Source organism: Cheilinus undulatus, linkage group 6, assembly GCF_018320785.1.
Source record: "Cheilinus undulatus linkage group 6, ASM1832078v1, whole genome shotgun sequence".
Lineage (NCBI taxonomy): Eukaryota > Metazoa > Chordata > Actinopteri > Labriformes > Labridae > Cheilinus > Cheilinus undulatus.
Genome location: NC_054870.1, coordinates 43,334,290 through 43,353,266, shown reverse-complemented (window position 1 = coordinate 43,353,266; position 18,977 = coordinate 43,334,290). Strand labels below are relative to the sequence as shown.

The window sequence follows — 18,977 nt, the reverse complement described above, 5'->3', positions numbered from 1 at the left end:
CCTTGTCACTTTGCCAGCATTTGAGTACCTTATTTTAAAGTGCTACTAATAACAGCAGAATAAAGTCAAGTCCAGTACCAGCCTGCAAATATTGTTTATTCCTTTTGATTTTTTTTCACTTACCAATCTCTACAGAGGAAATTCACCAGAGCTCAGTCATTTCAACTCTCTGTGGAAGACACAGCCCCATTTTATTTGTGATCTGAATGTTTTAATTCACAAGTTCTCTGAGTCATATTTTCATCTGTGCACACAATGATGAACTGTGAACAGTGTCCTTGAATTTATGTGGTAAGACCAAATGTCCTTCTGTATAGATCATAAAACCCTAAATTTTACCCAACAGTCAGGGCAGCATCCGTTTCCTTGCAGCAATGTAAGTTTTCATGGGTCAAAGACATGAATGTCTGCAGCACTTCAAATAAATATTTTATAATTGATGCATGAGATTTTACAGTATTCGCAAGTACTTCCTCATTGTACAAGTTGTTGAAAACTTCAATAGACGGAAAAGCATATGTACTGAAAAATTTCCATCAACCTTACAAACTTCTTGATTATTTCATATGTGCAATAAAAGCCAATAAAAATCAAAAACAGAAACAGACATTAACAATGCATTCAGAAAGTATTCAGATCCCCATCTCTTTAAAACTTTATGTTGCAGTCTGATACTACAATCACTCACATTATTTCCCCCTCATTACTCTACACTCTGTGCCTCTTAATATCAAAGTGAAACAGAATTTTAGAAATTTTTGCACATTTATTACAAAAACCAAACTAGCAGGAGAGGTGACCAAGGACCTGATGGTCACTCTGACTGAGCTCCAGAGATTCTGTGTGGGAATGGGACAAAGTTCTAGAAGAACAACCATTACTGCAGCCCTCCACCACTGGACTTTATGGCAGTGACAGAACACATGAAAGCTTGCTTGCAAAAATTAACCTGAAGGACTCTCAGACTGTAAGGAATAAGATTCTCCAGTCTGATGAAACTAAGATTGAAGTGTTTGGCCTCAGTTCTAAACGTTATGTCTGAAGGAAACCAGGCCCTGCTCATCACCTGCCCAGTACCATCCCAACAGTGAGGCATGGTGGTGGCAGCATCATGCTGTGGGGGTATTTTTCAGCAGCAGAGATTGGGAGATTGGTCAGGCTTGAGGTAAAGCTGAATGGCACAAGGAGATGTAATGAGAGGTTGTGCAAAGAAAAAATGGCAGACAATTTCTCAGTACAGGTATGCAAAGCTTGTTGTGCCATATTCAAATAGACTGAGGCTGTAATTGTTTAAAGAGAAGTAAATCTCTTTACTGTGTATGTGAGAAAACTGTCCCATTACTGTTCCTTTCCCTTTGGTTGTAGACATTACTGTATATGTAAAGGATGTGAAATTTCAGTACAAACCCACATTCTGCCTTTTTTAAAAATGTGTGTTTAGGAATTCCTTTGTGATTTTAGGATTTATTATGACTTGCCATGGCTAAACCTTTCTGGCTTTGAATGAACAGACCCCCATCAGATGACAGAAAGAAAGAAACAAGACAGATGAGGTGTAACTGATTGCTGTTTGTTGTAGATCTGACATAAAGCACAGCCCTCTCTTTGCACACGCATCTTTTAATGAGAAGCTAAGTAGTCTATCAGGTGGCACTGGGAAACTCTGTTCCCTTAGATGAAGACTATTGGCAGCAAAATAGATTTAAAGATATCCTAAATGTGCTAATACACACGATTTAGAGGAAACTTCTCCCTGCTCTCTATTTTTGGACGTTTCCAGACAGAAGAAGAATGTGGAGCTCGCTGCCTGCCGTCGGTTTTCTTTCTGTTTTATTCCTCTATGGATGTAAGTGCGCTACAGGTTTCGTCTGCCCGCGAGTCTGCCGCTGTTTCTCCACAACCATCAGATGCAACAACGTGACAGAAGGATCAATTCTTACGAAGGATCATAGAGATAAAAGACTGTAAGTTCAGATTTACTAGATTTTGACAAACCAACCTGGTGAGGCAGGCTAAGTGGTGCGCACATGAACAGATAGCTTTAACGTAGAGACTAAAGCAGCTGATTGAAGAGTGGTCAGGCTCTACTGTTGCAGATCAGTCTTTTCAGCTCATTTTCACCACAATCATAGCAAACATTATTCATAAGTTTATGTTTATCAAAGCAAACCCCCGCCCCATAAAGGATTATCCAGTGCGTAATTACGCATGGAACAAGTTTACAATAAAGACGCACTGGCAGCTTTAAATGTAGAAATTAAACTTGTATGTGGTGTTGCCTGTTGGAGATTGTCTTTGTTTTTTACTCTTTAAAAGGGCCAACTTTCAAAGGCATCGACTGTACCTGGTTGATTTGCAGGAACATTTTCTGTGCACTTCTCCCAAGTTCAAAAGAAACACGTTGGTCAGAGACATCGTGCTAGCTCAGTAATCATACATCAAACGGGAGCAGGTCCTGGTACCAGCTTTGATTGTCTCATTGGGGGAAAGCTCTCGAATGAAGCCTCTGATTGTCCCCTTTAGCCATACAGAAAGCACACAGGATAAGTAGTTTTCTCTTAAAGATGCCCTGATATCATTCCAAAAAGTAACGATAAAAGAAAATGCAAAGCATGTCTGTTTTTGTAAATCCCTTTTCATGCACTTTACAGTTGCATAAAAGCTTTTTGTTTTTCTGCCAATATACTTGCAGAAAAGGAAATGCATCTTAAATTTCACAGTAATGTTGAGACCATAGTTTGAGTCAAGGGGTGGCTTTCGGCAAGCCCTTAATATTTTCTCAAAAGCCCTGAATCTTTGAGTATTATGAGGGATAAATGCAAAATAAAAAGATGATAAACAAATATACTCTGCTAATCAGAACATGAGACTATAATTTGTGTAGCTAAACTGGCAAAATTAGACAATTTTTATAACTTCTAACACAGTTTGCACACTAGTGTAAAGTTATTACACGGCATTGTACAAAATATGAACATTTTCTGCCTTTTTAGGAATAAATATATATCTAGAGCCACACATTTAGTACAGAACAGAGCCAATTCTTAAACTCACAGTATGTAAAGTTCAGCCATGCTGCCCACGCCATAGGCACTGATGCAACCCCATACCATTAGAGATGCAGGCTTTTCAACTGTGCACTGATAACAAGCTGGAAGCCCCCTCTCCTCTTTAGTTCACAGGACATGAGTTCCATGGTTTCCAAAAAGAATTTCAAACTTTGATCCATCTAACCACAGAACAGTTTTCCATTTTGCCTCAGTCTATTTTAAGTGAGCTTTGGCTGAGCTTTGGCCCGGGGGACGGCATTCTTCCTGGATCATTTTCACATATGAACATCTAATTTTGACCTTTGGTGTTGTCCCTTGCGCACAGAGATTTCTCTGACTCTTGGAATCTATTGATAATATCATGTACTGTAGGTGGTGGGATATTCAAAGTCTTTGTAGTTCTACTTTGAGGAATTTTTTTCTGAAAATCTGCAACAATTTTTTTCTTGTTGAACCTCTTCCCATCTTTACTTCTGATAGACTGTGCCTCACTAAAATGCTCCTTTTATACCCAGCCATGTTACTGACCTGTTGCCAATTAACCTTAGCTGCAAAATGCTCCTCCGGCCCCTTACTTTTCCAGCTTTTTGTTGCCCCGCCCCTACTTTTCTGAGATGTGTTGCTGCCATCAAATTCAAAATAAGATAATGTTTTTCATGAAATGGTTAAATGTCTCACATCAACATCTGACAAGTTTATGTTCTATTGTAAATAAAATAAAGGTTTATGAGATATGCAAATCATTGCAGCGCTCTAACTTTTTTGGAATTGGGGTTGTAATTATAATTCAGAAACATGAAAATATAAACCAGTAAAAACTATTAATAGACCAGTACTGTAGACTGAAAGACATCTGCCTCTGAGTTATATTTATATTTTCTGTTTCATGCTGAAGCGCTGCAGCCATCACACTCTGTTGTTAGAAAACAGAACGTCCTGCATGTGTACAACGTAATCACCTGTGAAGAAAATGTCAAGTTGATCTCACACGGTCGACTTAAACAGAGCATCCTCTAAATGAAAGATGACTCTCAGCCTCAGAACTCAAATGTGGAGTTCACCACATCGTCAGAAGCCTTCAAGGCTTTAAGTCTTGACCTCTCTCCCGCTAAATCACTGAACCTTGAGTCTTTTGTGATAAGTGTGCGGGCACACCAAGGCCAACAGCTTCATGCATGAATCAAACAACACACATCACTACAGCAAATTTGTGTTTAATGAAATGATGAAACTTACAGCATATCAAAGTGTTTGTATTTGTTTTGCCACATTTTATGAGCCATAATTCACACAAGAGTTGCAACAACAAAAGGTTAGACGTTCTGTGATAGAGGAAAAGTTCATGGTTTGTCTTTGCCCACTTGGCATGGCTGATAACCAGATATTTTGAATTCATACATTTCTCTTTTCTCCTTTTTTTACAGGTTTCTGTATGACCTGTCCTTGCAAACAATTTCCAGCCATTCATTTGAGGGCTTGAGAGGAGTCCAGAGGATGTAGGTATCATTTTGGCTCTGATAAACTGACAAAAACACCACAGAAGTTAGAAAATTTATGTGTTGCCCAATTCATACTTAACGCCTTTCCCCCCAGGTAGTCACTAGATTTGTCTACAGATACTAAAATAAAACTTAGAACAACACATGAATATGACATTCCTCTACAAGAGCAGCAATAGGGCTGTGCATACATTATATGGACAAAAGTATTTGGCCACACCTGTTAATTATTGATTCCAGAAGTTTCAATCAGACCTGTTGCCATGGGTGAATAAAATCATTTGTGATAAAAAAAAAATGTGTTGTTCTGAAGAGCTCAGTGACTTCAATCATGGTACTGGAATGGATGCCACCTTTGCAATAAGACACCTCATGAAATATCATCACAGCTGGATAATCCACAGTCACATATAAGTTACATTGTTAGAAAGTGGAAGTGTTTAGAAACAACAGTAACTCACACCAAGCAAAATCACAGAGCGGGATCTGTGAAGCGGTTCTGAACTTCCACTGGCATTAATGTAAGCATAAAAACTGTGTGGCAGGGGCTTCATGGCTTGGGTTTCCATAGCCGAGTAGCTGCATGCAAAACTCAAATCATCAATACCAATGCCATGCGTGGGATGGAAAGGTGTAAAGCACACTGACACTGGACTGGAGCGGTGGAAACTGCAAGAGAACATGAACTGCCAGACTGCATTGTGTCGACTGTGAAGTTTGGTGGAGGAGGGATAATAGTATGAAGTAGTATAATAGTATAGTATAGTAAAGTAAGTATAGTATAATAGTAAGAAGATGGCTGTCATAGCAGCTAAAGGGGGACAAACTCAATATTAAAGTACACGAATTTGAATACAATCTCAGTACAGTTGTTCTGTTGGTGTAGTGTTCAGCAGGCTGAATAGTTTTGTCCATATAGTATGATAACATTTCTATCCTTTGGTTGTATTGAAGTGAGGCCCCATTACCAAATCCTTTGGGTAAGGGTATGACTCACTTCACTGAAAAGTTCTTTGTGTTTTAATCTAACAGTAAACCTTCTCCCTCCTCTTTCCCTGAATGATTTTTGGATTAATTTCATTTCTTTGTTTCTGCTCTTTGCTCAGTGAGATTACTCAGAGTGTAACCCTGGAAACCATCGAGGCGTTAGCGTTTAATAACCTCCCCAACCTCTCTGAAATGTAAGTTCTTTCAAACTCAGTTAAGTAATAGTTACTGTTTAAAGCACGTTTAACTGATGCTCTTTTTTTGGGTGGCAGCTCAATCCAGAACACCAGGAGTCTGATGCACATTGGCAAGAAGACGTTTAACAACCTTCCCAAACTACGTTACCTGTAAGAAACTTTTATTTTTGACATACAGATGAATATTAGAATGAGCCATGTTTATTTATGATTCACGTAGTCAGACAAAAAAGAGCATTTCTTGTGAGATGAATTCAATAGTAGACACATGCTGTTTCACACTGCTCCTATACCAAACTGAATTTCTACAGCATATCAGTCTCTCAGTGATTTGTTGTTGGCAAAGTTTGAACAGTGTCTGCAGTTTGGTGATATTTAACATTCTTTTCATCTGTTGAAATCGTCCTCCCTTTTCACTAAACCAGTGGTTCTTAACTGGTGGGTTGGGATCCAAAAGTCGCAGAGCTGTTTTCAGTGGGTCAATTTGAGTCTGGAAAAAAAAATGGTGCAAAAAGCCAATGAGGTTCTGAAGCCCTCAGTTGTTGCTTCAGAACAAACTAACATTTGCAAGGTTAGGTAATTGTATCCATGTAGGTAAAATGTTCAAGCTTTTGTCAAAGGAGTGATCGGTTCAATACATCGGTTTAGGGCACTGACGATTTGGTTCAGATCGGGACCCAAAAGTGAGCACGACTAGAGGTCTGAAAAAAAAAAGGAGGCAAAAGTGCTGAAGACCTTTTGGGACATGCAGCGATACCTTTTATTTTACCCTGTTTTACAGTGAAATTGGGTAAATTTAAATGTTTGATCAATATTTCAACTAATTTATCCCCTCTCCTTGCAAGAAATGGCTATTTTTCCCATGATAATGAAGTAATTTCACAAGCTCTCTGGAAAATTGGCAAAAATTGACACATACTGATGAAAGAGGGTATAAAATGTATATTTCTTTGATCATTTTGTTGCTCTTTTTTCGTTCGTTTATTTAATCGTTTTTTCTTGTTTTTCGTTAGTTTTTTCCCATCGTTTTTCATCGTTCATTTTTTCATTCGTTTTTTGTCGTTTGTTTTTTCGTATATTGTTTTTCGTCCTTCATTTTTGTTCGTTTTTTCGATAATTTTTTTTATCCTCCATTTTTTGTCGATCGTTTTGTGCTTTTTATTTTTTATATCAGGTGTTTTGGTGCAATCATGCTCCAAACTGCATCATATTCAATGAACTAAACGTGTTATTGAAAATTTTTTGGAAACTTGGGAAGTGATCTGTCGTAAGACAGACTGTATGGGTCCTGAGCCCGGACCAGTTGGGAACCACTGATTTAGAGTATTAGCATTAATGAAAAACTGTGACATATATGAGGATGACTAAGTAGAGCAGACTTTGCACTGAGAAACTGTCAAGTGGGCAGGATAAAAACAAAATGAATTTTTAAAATGATTTGAATAACTGTAATGTATGTATTCATTTAGTACTCTGTATTGGTGGGTGCCCAAATCTAAGTACTTATTCTTGTTCTGAAAAAATGATTTCTGTTTGTCTTTGCATTAACAGGAGCATTTCAAATACAGGGATCACAGTTTTTCCTGACATCATGTCCATCAATTCTCTTGAATCAGAGTTTATCTTGTAAGTATACCCATTAAAAAGCTGCAGACACATGGAAAAAACATTGAGTTTCAATGAGGTGTCTTTCTTTTGCAGGGATATCTGTGACAACTTGTATCTATTGGAAATACCCCCAAATACATTCACTGGAATGACTAAAGAGTATGTTACTATGTAAGTGATTCACTCCTTTTATTGCATTGTTCTGGGCTTTAGTTTTAAAAAAAATGTTAGTGATAAACTATCACAAGTCCTCTTTTTAACCTTGATATCTCTGATTATAGGAACCTGTTCAACAATGGTGTCAGAGAAATACACAACTATGCCTTTAATGGGACAAAGATAGATAAGCTGTATGTTTTAATCTCTCCTTTTTCCCTTACTTAAAGGTACATTTCTGCTCTCAGAGCTTCAAACTTCAGTGTCATTACTCTGATCTGTGTCTGATTATTTCAGGGTACTAAAGAATAATCGAAACCTCAGAGTGATCCACAAAGATGCTTTTAAGGGCGCCACAGGCCCTGGAGTGTTGTAAGTATTATTTTTGAATCTCTTGACAGTGTCTTAATGCAACATTTTTTAAGATTTATGTAGGAAAGGAAGACAAAGGAGTAAGATGTCTGTAAAAGTGACCTTTAAAATAAAATCGTAGATAAGCTTTTTATGTCACTGTGCCTTTGAGGGGCACAAAGAGATTTATGTCTTAAGTGCCTTCCTCTATCTACACTTTCCTTACAGCAACTATAAAAAGTATTCACCCTCTTTGATGTTAGTGACTATAAAAAGTTTGATGTTTTATCCTTTTACTGAATTTAGAAATCATCATGGTCAATATAATTTGGTGCTTTTGACCCCAAAAAAAGCAACAAAAAACTCTTTAATGTCAAAGGGAGCACAGATTTTTACAAAGTAATGTCAATCAAATAAAAGTATGTAAGGTAAAATAAGTGACTGCATAAATATTCATCTCCTGAAAGTAACTGACCTCATTCAACAGAGGTCCAGCCAGCTGGTGCTAGTAGTCTCACAGTCAGTGAAATGGGGATCACCTGAATACAATGAATGTGTCTCAACAGACTGTAGTATAAAGACACCTGTGTCTGGAAGGTCCACTCACTGGTTAACCAGTATTCCTGGCTACCATTACACCATGAAGACAAAAGAACACTCCAAGTAACTCAGAGAAAAGGTTGCTGCAGGAATGGATATGAAAAAAATGTCCAAGGCGCTGAACATCCCCCAGAGTTCAGTTAAATCCATCATCAAGAAATAGAAGAAAAATGGCACGTGTAAATCTGCCTGGATCAGGCCGTCCTCACAAACTAAGTGACTGTACAAGAAGGAGACAAGTGAGAGACCACCAAGACCCCTCCTACTACTCTGTAGGAGTAACAAGGTTCAGCAGCTGAGATAGGAGAGACTCTGCACACAACATCTGTGGCCTGAGCATGAGGGAGACTCCATGGTCACGTGGGAGAACGTTCTTTAAAATGAATGCATCAAAATGTAGGGAAATCCTGGAGGACAATCTTATTCAGTCCGAAGAGAACTACGGCTTGGGAGAAGATTTATTTTCCAGCAAGACAATGACTCAAGGCAAACCGCAAAAGCTACACAGAAATGCTTTAAAATCCAGACCTCAATCAAAACATAATTTGTGGCTGGACTTGAAAAGGGCTGTTCGAGCATCTTAAGTGATGATAAGCAGGAATAGGCATTGTATGCTTGAAAAAGCAGCATGGAGTGAATGAAAGAAGACTATAAATTGGCACTGGCCAGATCTGGAGAAAAGGCAGTTTCATGTCGGACAGCATCATCTGCAGAAATAGGAGGAATAAAAGAGGACCAATAATTGAGCCTTGAGGAACACCTGCACTAATGTCAGTGAGAGTTGTGTGTGAAATTTGAAGTCTTCTCCCTGAAACAAATTGATAGTTATTCCCTTGTTGACATACTTGATTTAAAAGGGTGATTTTGGTTGATTTGATGTTGTAAAATAGGGTACATCTAGTTTAATGAGGGTCTTGTTCCTCTGTGGGTTCATACTGTTGTCTGTTTTTGTTGCACAGGGATGTTTCTGCGACAGCCCTCTCTAAGTTACCAGAACATGGACTAGAGTCTGTTCTGGTGCTGTTGGCTCAGTCAGCCTACGCTCTGAAGAGTCTTCCTCCTTTGCAGGGCCTGTGGAGCCTACGAGAGGCTCATCTCACTTACAACAGTCACTGCTGTACACTGCTGAGCTGGAACAACCACAGGTGATTACTGCTGAGCATTTCAGAGGCTCACTAAGGAGCAATGTGTGTTTGTATGCCATTCTGCTGTAATACAGTCCTTTATCATATAGTTAAATCAAAAACAAAACTCTGATTGGAGAACAGTTTAACTATAAGTTCCTCCAACTAGTTATTTTGCAGATATGTTTGTTTTTCTGATATTGTATATATCAGTCAGTTCTAATGATATCGTTTTTAAGTTATGGTGGTGACATGTTCACATGATTCCTTTTCATCTCTACAGGGACTTTCCCATTAATCCTGCACTGAGTAACAGCTCTACAAATTGTGATGAGAGTGACCCATCTGCAAGGTAAAATAAATTCACTTTGTTTTTCTGCTTCTGAACAAGCTGGTTTAACTGAGTGGAGGTCTGATGACCCTCAGGGGGGTCCTGGACCCAAGGTTGGGAATTAGATGGAGCTGGTAGCCCCATAGCTAGCTTTATCTTCATGCACCCTGGGGAAAAATCCATCCAAACCTTGCCCCTAAGCCCAAAAGCTGGTTGTGCCACCCTTGGAAGCAACAGCTGCAAGCAAGTGTTTGCCATAACTGTCAGTGAGTCTTTTACATTGCTGTGGAGGAATTTTGGCCCACTCTTCTTTGCAGAGTTGTTTTGATTCAGGAGGGTTAGGAGGGTTTTCGAACATAAACAGCCTGTTTAAGTTTATGCCACAACATCTTAATTGGCTTTAAGGCCAAAATTTTTTGGCCAGGCCACTCCAAAACCTTCTTTATTATGCCATTCAGAGGTAGACTTGCTGGTGTGTTTCAGATCATTGTCCTGCTGCGTATTCCAAGTGTACTTGAGTTTGTGGTCATTAACTGATGGAAAAACATTCTCCTTCAGGATTTCAGCAGATTCCATGAATTACAACAAGTGGTCCAGATCCTGAACCAGCAAAGCAGCCCTAGACCATCACACAACCACCACCATGTTTGACTGTTGGTGTGAAATGATGTGTTTGTTTTACTCCAGATGTAACGGGACATTCGACTTTTATCTCGTCAGTCCACAGAGTATTTTCCCTAAAGCCCTGGGGATCATCAAGATGTTTTTGGAAAATGTGAGATGAGCCTTTGTGTTCTTTTTGGTCAGTAGTTTGACCTTGGAACTCTCCCATGAATGCCATTTTTGCCCAGTCTCTTTGTCTGCATTGAACCATGAACACTGACCGTAAGTCCAGTGAGGCCTGCAGGTCTTTAGATGGTGTTCTGGGTTCTTTTGTGACCTGCTGGATTAGTTGTTGATGTGCTTTTGGGAGTAATTTTGGTGGGCTGGCCACTCTTAGGAAGGTTCACTGTTCCAAGTTTTCTTTATTTGTGGATAATGGCTCTCACGGTAGTTCCCTGGAGTCCCAAAGCCTTAGAAATGGCTTTGTAACCTTTTCCAGACTAAAAGAAAGTCTTGACTTTGTTTCTCATCTGTTCTTGAATTTCTTTCAATCGTGGCATGATGTTTTGCTTTTTGAGATCTTTTAGCCCAATGTTTCTCAACTGATCCAGCCTCAGGACCCACCAATCTGTCAACAATGAATATGTTGCAGTTTGGAGCATGACTGAACCGCACCTGATACAAAAAAAGGACAAAACTGGCAAATGTCATACCCTCTTTCCCCATCATTATATGTCAATTTTTGCCAATTTTCCAGAGAACTTGTGAAATTACTTCATTATCATGGGAAAAGTAGCCATTTCTTGCAAGAAGAGGAGATAAATGAGCTGAAAAATTGATCAAACATTTAAATTTACCCAATTTCACAGGTATCAACCATGTCGAATACGGACTTCAAGACTTTTGCCACTTTTTTTCAGACACTTAGTTGCGACCCACTTTTGGGTCCCAAACCACCAGTTGAGAACCACTGTTTTAGCCTACTTCATTTTGCTAGACACATTCTATGATCTCTTGATTCAGCAGGCCTGACTGTAATCGTTCTGGCTGTAGCAAATGAATTAGAACTCAGCTTTCCAAAAAACTGTGGTTAATCACAGTTAATTCATGATTTAACGAGGGCAGGGAGGGTTACTTTTTCCCCATAGGGCCAGGTAGGTTTGGATGTCTTTTTTCCCTTATGAAATGCAACCATCATTTAAAAACTGCATTTTGTATTTACTTGGGTTATCTTTGTTGAATCATAAAATCTGTTTGATGATCTGAAACATTTAAGTGTGACAAATGTGCAAAAAACTAAGAAATCAAGACTGTGGCAGATACTTTTTCACAGCACTGTAACTTGCTGTTGTTTCGGCTTTTTGCCGCATGTTTGTTCCAATTCAATTGCATTTGTTTCGGCTTTTGCATTTGCTCTTCAGTTTGCACCATTCCTAAATATGTTTTGTGTTTGTCTTAGTGAAAGTTTAGCTATTTCAGGTGTCACTGATTGATTTCCCTTGTTAACCGCCATAAATACTTGATCTAATAAACTGATGATGGATCAAATAAAACAGGACCTTTGCCTATGTGGTTTAAGTTTGAGCATGGAGTAAAAACAAAAGTAAAACTTGTTATTGGGATGATTTTTCATAACTCATCCAACAACATGAAAATGTCTGCATTGTTGACCTTAAAGGACAGTGTCGGTTGTTTATACCATGAGAGAAAACTCTTGACAAACTGTAATAAATCTGTAGAAGTGTTTTTTTTAACCAGAACATTTTCTGTTCTTTTCCCTGTTCGTTAAAATCAGGGTTCAGCGTGTAATTGGTGGATCAGCAGATGGTACTCCAACGAAGAATATGCCATTTTTCTCAGACACTGGTCTCGGTATGGACGATGAAGGTTTTGGAGACTTGAATTTCCACTATCCAGAACTCGACTTCTGTCAGAGCAGACCAACTTTAGTTTGCACTCCTGAAGCAGACGCTTTCAACCCTTGCGAGGACATTGCAGGCTTCAGTTTCCTCAGGGTTGCCATTTGGTTCATCAACATTCTGGCCATCACAGGAAACCTGACCGTGCTGCTGGTTTTTCTCTGCAGCAGGAACAAGCTGACGGTGCCTCGCTTCCTTATGTGCCACCTGGCTTTTGCAGACCTCTGCATCGGGGTCTACCTGATGATGATCGCCATTGTGGACCTGCGCACACGTGGTCACTACAGCCAGCATGCTATAGAGTGGCAGACAGGGCCTGGATGTAGCGCTGCAGGCTTTCTGTCTGTGTTTGGAGGGGAGTTGTCCGTTTACACGCTCTGCTCCATCACCCTGGAGCGCTGGCACACCATCACCAACGCTCTGCAGGTTGAACGCCATCTTGTTCTCAAGCAGGCGGCCAGTGTAATGCTAGCTGGTTGGCTGATCTGTCTTGGGGTAGGTATACTTCCTCTGATTGGTGTCAGCAGTTACTCCAAAGTCAGCATGTGTTTACCGATGGACATAGAGACTCCTCTGGCTCAGGCCTTCATCATTGTAATCCTGCTCTTTAACGTGGCTGCCTTCGTCGTTGTGTGTGCGTGCTATGTGCTCATCTATCTGGCCGTAAAGAACCCAGAGTTCCCCAGAAGAAATGCCGACACAAAGATCGCAAAGCGCATGGCTGTGCTCATCTTTACAGATTTCCTCTGCATGGCGCCCATCTCCTTCTTCGCCATCTCTGCTGCCTTTAAAGTCCCCCTCATCACTGTGACAAACTCCAAGATCCTCCTGGTCCTCTTCTTCCCCATCAATTCTTGTGCCAACCCGTTCCTTTATGTAATCTTCACTAAGGCTTTCAGGAAGGACGCGCACCAGCTCATGAGCGCCATGGGCTGCTGTAAAAACAAGGCCAATGTTCACCGTATGAAGGCCTGCGGAAATGCCATCAAGAGCAACCTGGGATCGAATCATAAAAGCCCAGGAACAGGAAGGTCACAGCAGAGCCGGCACCTAAAGGAGGACGGAGAACTCACCTGAAAGAAAAAAGACATGCAGAACTCTTTTACACTGTTTATAGGACAATAAGAGAAAAGAAAGTGGGAACAAAAAGCTCATGCTGGATTTAGAGCAAACTGTTCCTTTATATAATGAAGAGGCTGATGTGACATTTGCTGCACTGTTAGAAAGTCTCATATTCTTTTATGGGGAGTCATTACAGTACAATGAACTCATTTACATAAACCAGATCTGGTGACTCTGCTGTGACATTTGGGTGTCTTTTCTATCAAGTCTGACATGATTTCATCCTCTAGATAGACAGTTTTCACAGGAGAATCTTAACATTATAAAGTAGGCTCAGTATATTTGATGGCTCTGCCCAATGAATGAAAATCAGAACCAGACAAGAATTTAGGGTTGTTGCAAAATAGACTTAAGGAAATGCAACATCAAGAACAATCTAGGGCTGTCAGAGCAGATGGATTAATCGTGATTAATTCAGGTCCAGAATTACTGCATACATTTTATCAACTGCAACCAATCACATACTTTTTTGCCCCTCAGCTGATGTAGCGCCCCCCTGCAATGTTATTTTAATTTTAGACACTAGTTAAACTCGGTTGAATAAATTACATGGAAAAATGCTCACAGTCACGGAGCCCCAGACATGACATGGTCAAAAAAAAAAAAAAAATGTGGCCACTATATAGCTATAACGTGCACATGAAATGCTAATTCATGACCACAAAATACTAATTCATGGCCACGAAATACTAAATTGTAGCCACAGAGTAGGTATAATGTGCGCACAAAATACTAATGAATAATATTATCATTCCTGGACAGCTGGGTAAGCAAATCGAGCGCACCTTCTCTAAGGTCTAAGGTAGAGGCAGTAGAGGGGCTAAAGATACACGATGGATGTGTAGGCTGTGTGTCAGCCGGTTGGTCAGGTATTCAGTCAAACAGAGATGTGTCAGTCATGGACAGAGGTATAGCACCGGCATTTTTCTTGTTATTTTGATGATGGACCAAAGGGACTAGTTAAGGACATGAACAAAATCAACAAAATTTCCACTAAAAGTTCAGAATTTCTTTTTTTTTTTAAACCTCATAAATTTCCTACACTTTCAAAGAAGTTTTCAAACATTTCTTTGAAATTCTTAAACCTAGTTTAAAGTATCCAATTAGAAGGGCCACAAAATTTTCTTCAAGTATTCAGAAAATGTTTCAGTCAAAATTTATCATAAAGTCTAAACATACTAAACACAATTTTCCCCAAAAAGCCACATAAATTCCTAAAACTTCTCAAGTAAATTCACCAGAATTTCCCCTAAAATGTATTATTACATTTCTAAATTGATTTCCCAAATAACACAAAATTCCCCCGACAACCCAAAAAATTCCCTGAAATTTCCTTGAAAATTCCAAATCCCCAAAACAAAATCCAATAAAATTTCCAAAAATACAACGTATAAATTTCCCAAATTTCTATGAGAATATCCATTGATTTGAAAGCACCCCTCACCAAAAAAAAATCTGCATAAATTAAACATTAAAACATAAACATTATGCATAAATTCCTGCAAATTATTAAGCAAATTCCACCTAAGATTTCTAATTAAATTCCCAGTATAAATAAAACAATACAGTATAATATATTTGATATATTTGAATTTCCTTTAAATTCTTGAAAGTTCCAAGAGACCCCTCCCCCGCAATGCCAAATCAAATTCCAATCCCAAATTTTGAGAAAAACTCCAGAAAATGTACAAACTAATCCCCCAAATTTCCATGAAAATGCTGAAAATTTTATGGCGGATATCTCCCAAATCTTCTGATGAAATTCTCCAAAATTTGCAAACATATCCCCAAAATTACAATGAAAATAATAATTTCCAAACAAACCTTCAGAAATATTCAAACAAATTTCCTTTGGCAGAAATATATTTCAGCATTTTCTGAACATTCTTGACAATTATCTAGAAAAAAAAATCTTACAGAAGAAGTTATATTACTACTTATTTAGTTTGGGGAGAGCCCAAATCTCCTCATTTGTACATGCAGGGTCTTAAAAAGGTTAATCAAAGTTGAAACGTTAATGTCTATAGTTGACCACAAGGTGGTGCAGTTGAGATGACAACTGAACCTTACCGCTAGGAATTTAATTGCTCTTAGTGAATTATTGAGGCAGTGTTATTTAAAATTAGAGATCTTAATTTCAGATTTTAGGTTTTGTTTTATCACACGAATGCGCACCTCGCTTTGAAGAAAATAGGCACTAATAATTCTTTCGACTCTTTCCTCTCAGGAAAAAGAGATAATCTGCAAAACACGTTTTTAAAAAAATATAAATAAATAAAAATAGAGTCAATGTTCTGAGCTTTATCTGTAGTTGTTTATCATGTTAGTTAGATTTTAATGCTTTACTTTGTGGTTTCTTTGCGGTTATTTTTCAGTGCGTTTCCATTCAGTCCCGCCTTCAGTGGGATCCCTCGTGTGACGTGGATAAAGTAAACTTTTTTTCGTCTCCAGCTGAATCTGATCTCGGGTCAACAACTCTCCACACAGTCCGTATCAGAGCTACTGAAGAGGGTGATGTGGGTCACTGTCGATCCCTCACAATCCGCTTAGAAACCAAACGTGGAAGGGTTTTTTTTTTCTTCTGGCTGTTTCGGGACAGAAAACAGCTGAGACCTGGCCATGGAAGAGAAGTTAAATCCACGTTGGTTTGGAGTTGTTCTCTCTACAGCGATTTTAGCTACTGTTGTGGGGACTCCAGTCAGAGGTAAGTCGTTGATTCCCTTAAAAGTTTGTTTTCCTGCAGTAGCCGATTTCATGATCCCTGAGTGTGAATCTCTGCTTTAACTCGTTCAGGAGCTATCTTCTCACAGACTGCCTCTGGCGTTGATTATAATCTCATTTAAATAGTTTATGCTGAAAAAAATGTAAATGCTGTGAAAATGTACAGAAAGTTCACGAAACTCTGAGAAGAAGGCAGAAAATGCGTTTATAGCGCTAAACGTGTTTCCTACTGCAGCTTGTTTTTAATTGCAGTCATAAAATGTGGTTTCCTCGGCTGTGCAGTGGAATGGTGACAGTAAAAACACTTCAAATACCCATCTATTCAACAGCATGCATGCTGGAGAAGAGTCTGTGGAATCCAGCACTGGCTACAAAGTTTTACTTTATGAACTCTCCCTTTTCTGAAGGAAAAATACTTTTTATTTGCAGGGCTAACCCAAACTGAAAAAAATTAAAACCATCACCTGGTATAATTTATACTGTGACTGAGATTCAGTGCCAAATTTGGTGGGAGAAATCTGAATTATTTATTTATTTTATTAATCATTAACTTCACCATAGGAACATTGTATCTTATTGTTTATATCATATCAGGTCATGTCCTACCATGCTTCATCTAGTTTTGTCCTGTCATTTTGTAATGTATTTTTTGAACTGAATTATATTGTATTTGATTGAATCCTATTGTCTTGCATTGCATTGCATTGTATCGTATTGTTTTGCATCAAATCCTATTGTATTATATCATACTGTGTCGTATTGTATCCCATGGCATCCCATATATCATATTGTATCGCATCATATTGTGTCATATTCAGGCATATTGTACTGAATCTTATCATAATGGATCAAATCATATTTTATTGGATTGAGATGTGTCATATTTTATTGTAGTGTGTCATAGTTTGACATATCATCTTATCATATTGTACTTTATTGTACCGTATTGCACCCTATCGATATGCTATCATATAATATTTTACCATATCGTATAGCCTTGTATTATATTTAAACATCAGATGATACAATACGACACAGTACTGTAAATTTATAATATTAAAGGAAACAAACTACAAATATGTCACCATACTGTAGGCTAAACTATCGTGTTATCTCCTGTATTATACTGCATTGTATAAATCTCATTGTACTGCAATGGACCTTTTTTTCTGGTATGGTATCATTTTGATCATTGAGGCAGTTTTCTGGGTGCCACTGCCAGGTTTTGCCAAAATTAGCAAGTCATAATAATTTTGCTTGCATCTTCCATCCAGTTTGACATCCTGACACCCACTAAAACGACAGCCTTTGACATGTTATCACGTTTGTTCTTCAAGTTCTACTTGAGGATCGATGGGTCATATTATCCTCTTTGTGATACACAGGGATGTGTGCACAATCATTTCTTCTGCATAAGACTGCTAGCATCACACACAGTGCACCTGTTGTAGCTATGATTCAGTCCTTTGACCTTTCTTCCCACTGACCTATGAACTGGAGCACTGCTGCAAAGACAGTCATGATGACAGCACTTGTAGTTTCCTGTCTTGTCTGTCAGGACAAGGCTTTTGTTGCATTGTCTGACATGGTGCCATGGCAAAAGAGTCTGATCACACCAGTATTCTTAACTTAGAACCTGCTGCGACTAAACTGGAGTGTGTTTCAGTATTTTGGATGTTTGTTGAAAACATTTAATTTAACTCTGAAGTTTGGACTTCATGAAGTTGGGATGGCAAATTTTGTCATATTTATATTTCATAATGATTGAAAGGATTAATAAAGGTAAGAAGGAACAGATGTTAAAGACAAACGATCAGGCACTGATCAAGTTTGATGGCAGCTTTCTCGTGTTTTTTTTATTGTCTTTTGGTTTGTGTCCTCTTAGCTTAGTATCTCAGACCTTTACCTCAAGGTAAGTCATTTGTATTTCAGTGCTTTTGGAGTGACCTAACATAATCTTTTGTGTATTTGTCATTCAGCAGCAGCTTATGTTACATCAGTTTGTTTAACACAGTCCTAAATCTCTCTCCGTAAACAGCTCAGCCTCCTAGGAACCAGATCTACCGATACACCAGGACCTCTGAGCCTCTAGTGATACCAGCCCACGTTTCAAGACTTTATCTGAGTCCAGATCAGCTCAGACAGCTGCGCTTCAAGCCAACCGTAGGCACCATCCAGCTTTCTGAAGGCCATGAGGCTAAATTTAACTGCTCCATCGATATCCCCGACACCAGGCTGGAGCCCACCATCATGTGGGTGAAAAACGGGCTAGACCTGGCCGCAAACATGCAGGTGGTGATCAACGAGCTGCAGACCATCACAGATGGCGTCACAACGCTTCTCTCCACTGTCAAGTGTGTAAAATTAAAGTTAAACATTGTGTGTGAGTCACATTGTGCAGATTAACATGTTTATTCATGTCCTGTTGCAGCATCAACCGTGTGCAGAGGGTGGATGCTGGAGAGTATCGCTGCAGAGTGAGCATCAGCACCAGATTGGTGGAGTCTCAGCCAATCACCCTCAAGGTAGAAGGTGAGTGTAATCAAGAATTGTATAAATAATGGATGAAGCCAAGTTACATCACTCTGGTTCACTGACTGCCTTTTTAAGCCTCAAGTTTGGCAATTTGTTGCATGACTTGTTGGTTTTTCAGACTATAAGTGACCATATGTGGATGAGAATTGGAGTTGGGGAGAAGCAAAAGGGTTG

General features: G+C 39.0%; 2 protein-coding genes across 2 annotated transcripts in view; both read left to right on the top strand.

The window, feature by feature from the left end:
- Window positions 1-1,791: 1,791 nt before the first annotated feature.
- Window positions 1,792-13,502, top strand: lhcgr (luteinizing hormone/choriogonadotropin receptor). Its single transcript, XM_041789392.1, has 11 exons — window positions 1,792-1,964; window positions 4,475-4,546; window positions 5,656-5,730; window positions 5,809-5,883; window positions 7,285-7,359; window positions 7,435-7,512; window positions 7,623-7,691; window positions 7,795-7,869; window positions 9,408-9,593; window positions 9,856-9,924; window positions 12,302-13,502. The coding sequence occupies exons 1-11, from the start codon at window positions 1,792-1,794 to the stop codon at window positions 13,500-13,502; spliced, it is 2,148 nt and encodes a 715-aa protein (XP_041645326.1).
- Window positions 13,503-16,010: 2,508 nt separating this feature from the next.
- The window catches only part of mertka (c-mer proto-oncogene tyrosine kinase a), a 40,194-nt gene continuing 37,227 nt past the window's right edge, over window positions 16,011-18,977 (top strand). Inside the window, exons 1-3 of the mRNA XM_041789859.1 lie at window positions 16,011-16,251; window positions 18,307-18,622; window positions 18,700-18,800. Of these exons, the coding sequence (XP_041645793.1) occupies window positions 16,167-16,251; window positions 18,307-18,622; window positions 18,700-18,800 (502 nt within the window). The 5' untranslated portion in view covers window positions 16,011-16,166. The remainder of the gene's footprint in view (window positions 16,252-18,306; window positions 18,623-18,699; window positions 18,801-18,977) is intronic.